The 8245-nt window shown below is 41.8% G+C and overlaps 1 protein-coding gene across 1 annotated transcript; it reads left to right on the top strand.

Moving 5' to 3' along the window:
• Positions 1–2629: 2629 nt before the first annotated feature.
• cebp1 (CCAAT/enhancer binding protein (C/EBP) 1) lies at positions 2630–7855 on the top strand. The gene is made up of 2 exons (XM_088322494.1): positions 2630–2911; positions 7368–7855. Exons 1-2 carry the CDS (start codon positions 2630–2632, stop codon positions 7674–7676), a joined length of 591 nt encoding a protein of 196 aa, XP_088178620.1. The 3' UTR covers positions 7677–7855.
• The last annotated feature ends 390 nt before the right edge of the window (positions 7856–8245 follow it).

The raw sequence follows: 8245 nt of genomic DNA, 5'->3' as shown, positions 1-8245 counted from the left end.
CAAATGCGACAGAAACAAAATGAAAATCAATCCAAAGAGCTTGCCAACATCATTTTTGCCGTTCCATGTATTGTGTTACTCCCCAAGCCTGCACAAAATGTACTCATTTTATTCCTATTTAGTTTCTTTTGTCTTAGTCGTAGCAGAACCGTGAAAAGTAAACCTTGTTATTGTCAGGGCCAGAACGGAAACAGGACCCAATCGCGTAACGTTTCTCACAAGTTTATTGAGATAGAGAGAGAGAGAGGAAGGGCAGCGACCACGATTCGGTGCTCGCTAGACGCGGGAAGAGAGTCGCTGTCGCAATCCGATTGTGATATGAATTCGGAAGTGGATATTCCGTAGCGGGCGGTGTCTGGGACGGAAAAACAGGTCAATAGCCGGGACAGGAGAGCAAAAACGTGGTCGGGATCGGAAACGAGTCGTAAGCCAGGACCAGAGACTAGACGTAGCCAGGATCAAAAATGGGTCGTAAGCCGGGACGGGAGATCAGGCGTGGTCGGTATCAAAACAGGTTGTAGCCGGAGACAAACGGGAGCAAAAAACAGGACAGGTAGGAGTGAGGGTCGAAAAAGGCTAGCCTTGTATACACAGAGGTTCGCGGACGGACTGACAACAGGGGAAAGACAGGACTGGGTTCAAATAGTGACAGGGAGCCAATCAGAACCCGCGGCGGTTGGCGCCAAATGAGCAGGCACAGCTGATTGATAACGGTAATCATGACAGTTATAGCAAGGGGTCTTTTGTTTTCCTGCACAAAATTAGTTATTAAAAAAAAACAGTATCAGAATTGGTAATAAAATAAAGAAGTAAAAAACGCGTACAACGATAATTCAGTAAATAAGTAATTGAGTAAATTTTCTACACAAAATAAGATCTAAAAATAGAAAAATAAATAATACTGTCATGATTACTGTGACTCAGCTGTGCTTGCTCATTTGGCGCCAACTGCTGATTGGCTCCCTGTCAGTATTTGAACCCAGTCCTGTCTGTCCCCTGTTGTCAGTCTGTCTGCGAACCTCAGTAAATACTAGGCAAGCCTTTTTTTCGACCCTGACTCCCACCTGTCCCGTTTTTGCTCCTGTCTGTCTCCGGCTACGACCTGTTTTGATCCTGACCACGTCTGCTCTCCCGTCCCGTCTTACGACCCCTTTTTGTTCCCGACTACGTCTACTCTCCCGTTCTGGCTCACGACTCGTTTCCGACCACGCCTCGCTCTCCCAGTTTTCCGTCCCTGACAGCGCCATCGCTCGCTACAGAAGATCCACTTCCGTGTTCGGATCACAATCCGAGTACGAGAGCGACTTGCTTCCCGCGTCCAGCAAAGGACGGATGGTGGGCGCAGCCCTTTCTCTTTCCTTCAATAAAACTTTTGAGAAACGTAACGCAATTGGGTCCTGTTTCCGTTCTGGTCCTGACAAATCCAACAATAAATAATTCAATCGTGTCCTAAATTAGCACCATAAACATAGGAGGAACCTAAAAGTGTTCTCTAATTTTGATCCATGCATTTTTGGCTGCGCTTACCTTATATCAGGGGTGTCAAACTCCTTTGAACTCGGGGGCCACACGATAGAACAAACATTCTGTCGGGGGCCGGACTAGTAGATTCAAGAGAAAGAAAAAGAGAGAAAAAGAAATAAGAGAAAGAGGGAGGGAAAAGGAGGACAAAGAAAGAAAAAGAGAGAGAGGGAGAGAGCGTGAGAAACAAAAGAGATAAAAATTCGTGAGAGAGGGGAAAAAGAAAGGGAGAGGAAGAAAGAAATCCAAAGAGAAATAGAAAGACAGAAGGAGAGAAAAGAGAAAAGAAAGCGCGAAGGGTAGGAAGAGAGAAAGAGAAAAGAGAGAAAAAGAAAAAAGGAAGTTAGAGCAAAAGAAGTTGAAAAGACACAGAGAGGGCATTAGCTCGTCTTGGGATCAAGAGGTCGCAGGTTTGTTTCCTGGCTCCTCCCTGTTATATGTCGAAGTGTCCTTGGGCAAGACACTGAATCCCTCATGCCCCCGATAGCAGGCATGGCGCTGCTATCGGTTAGTCAAGTCAAGTCAAGTCAAGTCAAGTCATCTTTATTTGTATAGCCCTAAATCACGAATAGAGTGTCTAAAAGGGAAAGTGTGAAGCACATTGTAAAGCGCTTTGGGAGGTCTTCATTGACTTGAAAAGCACTATATAAATGCAGAAATGCAGAGAGAGAAAGAAACAAAGAGCAACAAAGGAAGAGAAAAAGAGAGACCTAGAGAGTGAAAGAGACAGAGACAGAGAGTGGGAGAAAAGGGGTGGAAAAGAAAGAGAGACAGAAAGAGAAAGAGAGAGAGAGGGAGAGAGAGAGAGAGAGAGAGAGAAAAATCCAAGTACAGTGTCTTTGTCCGACGCACCTAGCTTTGGCGACATCAAGTCGACATATTTCCACCTGCGGCTTGTTTTTCTCTTGCGCTTCTCTGAGTGTGGTCTCGCGGGCCGGATTCAATCCCTTAGCGGGCCTGATCTGGCCCGCGGGCCGCCTGTTTGACACCTGTGCCTTAAATACATTGTTGCATAGATTTCACAACATTGACACTAAAAGCAATTGAAATTCTTCTTCTCTGTGATCCGTTTCGCAACAATTGACTTCCTGACATTGAACCCCAGCAGATGTGTGAATCCAGGGTGTCCTCTGTCATCCAGGAGTGGATGAACCCCTACCCCAATCAGGCCCACGGGGCACTAAACCCGACGTCTTCCAGTCCCGCCGGCCCGTCCAACTTGGTGTCCATGGATATGATCACGTACAGCCAGTCTCAGGGCCTAAGGGGGGGCACGGAGGACAGACTGGACGAGCAAATGATGGGACTGCCGTACCTGTCTTACGCATCGTGTCTCGGGGGTACCCCCGGTTCGGGGAACCCCCACCAGAACCACAACGGAGCCTTACAGGTAAATTATTATATTGTATTTATTTTATTAAGACAGCAAAAAACCATAAACATGATATATGCAAGAAATCATGTGACACGCGAACACTCAATAATGTAGTGGGGTACCGCAGGGCTCAGTACTAGGACCATTATTATTCCTGTTTTTTGTGAACGACCTACCCGAGGTCATTCAAAGTAGTGAAATCTCAATTTTTGCCGATGATGCTAAACTGTCGGCTTTCTTACCGAAAACCCAGGTTGCAGGAACAATTGATTCTCTTTTTCATGGTTCTGTTCTGTTGTATAGCATTAATAATCATGATTTGCATGTTGTTACTGAACATAAGGATCTGGGTGTCTAAAGTTTATCACGCATATCGCCAAAATGACCAACAAAGCCAATAACGTAGCATCAAACATTTACAGAAATTTTGACAAGAAGAACCCAGCATTTTTAGTTCGAATGTTTTGCGCGTATGTTAGACCCGGGTTCGAATACAATAGCGTTGTGTGGAACCCTTACTTACTCAAAGACGTCAACCTACTGGAAGGAGTTTAACGTCGGTATACGAAGCGGATACCTGGGATGCACAACTTCTATCCGGAAAGACTACAAAGGCTGAACTTGGACTTTTTGGAGCTCCGCAGAATTCAATTATATTTCATTTTTGTCTTCAAAGTACTACATGGAATGATCAATCTGCCCTTTGATCCATTTTTTGGAGTTCTGTCCTGTTGATGGTTTACCTGGCCACAGATAGAAGTTACAGGTGCCTACACCTACCAGCAACTAGCGTGGAAACTTTATTATAATGATAAAATAATAGATAAAAGAATAAAAAGAATAGAGTAAAAAAGATATTGTAGTGTATAATACAAGGTCTTTATATAGAACAGTTTAAAAAGAAAGAATATGTAAATAACAGGACTAGAGTAGAATAGGTCGTTGGCATAATGATATTATACATAATAACCTAAATCAATTCCCGTTGAACATACGAATAGGGTAAAAACTCTCTTTAAGACGTGAAGTCTTGCTCGCCGTGGAGCGAAGACGGAGACCTGACGGCAGGTCATCAAGGTACCTGCGAGCAGGGTGACTGGGATCATTTTTCTCATTTTTAGCAGGGTTGGGTAGGATTACTTTAACTGGATTACTTTCAATGACTTTTGGATGACTCCAATAGCAAATATGCTAATAAAAGACAAAAGAAACTCAATATGAATAAAATGATGACTCACAACACGTGGTAAGCTTTCTCTCCTGGCTTTGATCTCTTTGATCTCCGGCAAAACGAACAGAAACAAAATGAAAATAAATCCAAACAGATTGCCAACATCATTTTTGCCGTTACTCCCCAAGCCTGCACAAAATTGTAGTCATTTTACTCATATTGAGTTTCTTTTGGCTTTTATGAGCATATTTGGTATTGGAGTAATCCAAAAGTCATTTAAAGTAATCCAGTTAAAGTAACCCTACCCAAACCTGATTTTTAGTGTCCGTTTTCTAGTTCGATCGATGTAGATACTTTGCAGGGACGGGAGGCCAGTACCAATTATTTCCTCTGCCGTCCTCACTACCGAGTCCATCTTTGACAATTCTTTATGATTGACGCGACCAAACCAACTGTGATTGACCTAGTTAAAACAAATTAAATGATAGCACGATCAAAATGGACTAGAATGGATTGACGAACTCTGAATGATTTGAGTTGACGAAGGAAGTAGAGCCTTTGTCTGGCTGACTTTAGAATATCAGTAGCATTGACAGTCCATGTGAGGTCAGCTGACAAGTAAGTACCCAGAAACTTGAATGAATGGACCAGTTCCACCTCACTACCATTAATTGACAGTGGCACATGCGGGGGAGGCTTAGTACGGAAATCTATTATCATCTCCTTAGTTTTACCTACATTTAATAACAGAATACTCTCATGACACCAGGTGGAAAGTGAATCAATTTCTGCTCGGTATTCAGTTTCGTCTCCATTTAAAATAAAGCCAGTAACCGTGGTGTCGACTGCACATAAAAGAGACGATGGCATTCTTGCATTGGTGGGCCTTCTCTGCTGGCCTAAAAACATATCTGAATCATGTGATGTTAATCACAGTCTGTCCATGAATACTCGCATTGTATGAATACTTAACTGGTTGCGCTGCTTCCAGATGTATGCTTTTTTATTTAAGCATTTAACCAATCAAATTTCAGCCATTGCCTGTTGCCAGGGTCAGAAATCAACTGGGAGGCCTTCAAAATCAGTTCTGCAGGCCTTAAGGCATAACATAAGTGTTGATAAAGATGTTGGTTTAGCCAATCAATTTTGGAGTTGGCGGAGTGAGGGCATTCTAGCAAGTGTAAGGTGACGTTAGTGGATTTGTAAACTATGATCGGCTAGGGGATGGTCACGGAAGTATCTATCTATCTATCTAGACATCTATCTATCTATCTAGACATCTATCTAGACATCTATACATCTATCTATCTATCTATCCATCTATCTGGACATCTATCTATCTGGACATATATCTATCTAGACATCTATCTATCTATCTATATCTATCTATATCTATCTATCTCTATCTATCTAGCTATCTATCTATCTATCTATCTAGACATCTATCTATCTATCTATCTAGACATCTATCTATCTATCTAGACATCTATCTATCTATCTATCTATCTATCTATCTAGACATCTATCTATCTATCTAGACATCTATCTAGACATCTATCTATCTATCTATCTAGACATCTATCTATCTATCTATCTATCTATCTATCTAGACATCTATCTATCTATCTAGACATCTATCTAGACATCTATCTATCTATCTAGACATCTATCTAGACATCTATCTATCTATCTAGACATCTATCTAGACATCTATCTATCTATCTAGACATCTATCTAGACATCTATCTATCTATCTAGACATCTATCTAGACATCTATCTAGACATCTATCTATCTATCTAGACATCTATCTAGACATCTATCTATCTATCTATCTATCTATCTATCTATCTATCTATCTACGTTGGTCATATCCCTTTAAGAGGGGTGACCAACAGCAAGAAAAACACGTATACAAAAACCAAGAAAAGGAAAAAGTAGCAAAAAAACACCAAAAATTGACCATGGCCAACCCAAATGCCCAAACACCCATCGAATAAATAAAAACTAACTGCAAGAAATATGACTGGATAGGCTGGACCCTTTGGACAATTTTACAGGCTAAAGCCGTTGTTGCTGTCAAGCAGTTTCTGAACAAATTTTAACATATTACCTATGTTTACCTTTATTGATGTTCTGTTTTGTGTACCCAATGCTAAATCTATTGCAGCCTGTGAGGTTCCTTCTTAAGGTTTCTTATTTCCCTCATGTTGAGGTTTTTGAGTTTTCCCTTGCCTGCATGTTGGTTTGAGATCAGGGGATGGTGTCACTGTAACCTGTGCAGTTCTTTTTGTGATTAAAAGTTATACAAATAAATGTGAGTTGACTTTCAGCATGAGATTTGTTGGCGATCGATAAGAACTTCTTGAAGGAACTGAAAGGCCTAGCTAGATAGGGCTATATTCCTGAGTATTAGATAGATAGTTAGATACTTTCTTCATCCCCGTAGGGAAATTCATACCTCCAGCAGTATCCTTGTGTTTATTATTAACAGATTAACAGGATGGCCTCAGGGTGCTGTGTTGTAGTTTAGCAACAGCGGAGTGGATGACGTCATACGCAGGGTTGGGTAGGGTTACTTTAACTGGATTACTTTCAATGACTTTTGGATTACTCCAATACCAAATATGCGAATAAAAGACAAAAGAAACTAAATATGAATAAAATGACGACTCACAACACGTGGTAAGCTTTCTCTCCTGGCTTTGATCTCTTCGATCTCCGGCAAAACTAACCTAAAATGCGACAGAAACAAAATCAAAATAAATCCAAACAGCCAACATAATTTTTGCCGTTCCGTGTATTCCTTTACTCCCCAAGCCTGCGCAAAATTTAGTAATTTTATTCATATTTAGTTTCGTTTGTCTTTTATTAGCATATTTGGTATTGGAGTCATCCAAAAGTCATTGAAAGTAATCCAGTTAAAGTAACCCTACCCAACCCTGGTCTTACGTTAATCCAAAAGTTCGACGTCCTTGCAGCAGTTGGAAATCTTTGTGCCCAGGGTTACACCGCCTCGGGTTCACGTAAATAGCGAGTCCGCCTCCTATCCGCTTCCTGTAGGCTTTTGTGTCTCTGTCTGCCCTAACAGCACTGAAGCCGGGTAGTTCCGGGTAGCTCCAGGTAGCTCCACGTATCCGCAGTAAGTGTTTTATGGCCATATAGTATTTATCGAGGGTTGGAAGGATTCAGATGTAGCACTCCTGAAGACCTAAGTGTGAGATGCACGGCCCACCACCAGGGTAGATAGATAGATATGTTCTTATGTGAATAGATTCAACAACCTGACCATCTTCTTCAGGACTTCTCTCCTCCTTTCATCCTGCCCTCCATGCGAGCCCCAGTGGCCAAGAGGAGCATCAGCAAGGACAGCGTGGAGTACCGTCTCCGGCGCGAGAGGAACAACATCGCGGTGCGCAAGAGTCGGGACAAGGCCCGGAGAAGGATTCTGATGACGCAACAGAGGGCCTTGCAGCTGCAGGAGGAGAACCAAAAGCTGCAGATGAAAATTGGCCAGCTGTCGCAGGAGCTGGATACTCTCAGGCATATTTTGGCCCAGCAGCACCTGCCGGGGAACCAAGAAGGGGCCACGGTGGTCACCACTGTTTGAACTTATTGCAGCTGAATGTATATCGCAGCTGAGATCATATGTCGGATGAAAAAATTCCGCAGCTGACGTATTTCAGCAAAACTATTTTATATTTAATCTGATTTTAAATTTCAGATGAAGCTTTGTTTCCACTGAAATTGGACCTCAGCTGTTTGAGCAAAGGTGAAAATTTTTTGCAGCTGAATGCGAATCGCTGGTGACATTATACTTCAGCGGAGATTATACATGTAATGCAGCTGACATTATATTTCAGCTGAAGCTAACCTTCAACTGAATCTTTGATTCCCACCGAAACCATCCCAGCTTAAACTAAATTTCAGCTGAATATTTATTTCATGTCAAACAATATTTCAACTGATGACGTCAAATGTTAGCTGTAACTATAGCTACGGTGAAACTATATTGCAGCTGAATCCGAATTTCATTTCAACTGAAAAACATATTTCAGCTTACAAATTTACATTTACATTTAGCTGAAAACAAATTTCTGGTGACATTGTATTTCAGCTGAAACCATCTAATCTCAATCTGTATCTCAGCTCAGCAAATATTTCATATGACTTATTTTA

This window comes from Urocampus carinirostris, chromosome 18 (genome assembly GCF_059441175.1).
Source record: "Urocampus carinirostris isolate Australia breed hairy pipefish chromosome 18, RoL_Ucar_1.0, whole genome shotgun sequence".
NCBI classification, from domain to species: Eukaryota; Metazoa; Chordata; class Actinopteri; order Syngnathiformes; family Syngnathidae; genus Urocampus; species Urocampus carinirostris.
Note: the sequence above shows the minus strand (reverse complement) of the source record. Positions and strands in the feature narration are given on the sequence as shown.

Bases quoted from the DNA above. Each gene is read 5' to 3' on its own strand.
- cebp1 (XM_088322494.1), top strand. From the start codon at position 2,630: ATGTGTGAATCCAGGGTGTCCTCTGTCATCCAGGAGTGGATGAACCCC. The intron at 2,912-7,367 runs GTAAATTATTAT...CATCTTCTTCAG, and splicing joins ACCACAACGGAGCCTTACAG to GACTTCTCTCCTCCTTTCAT.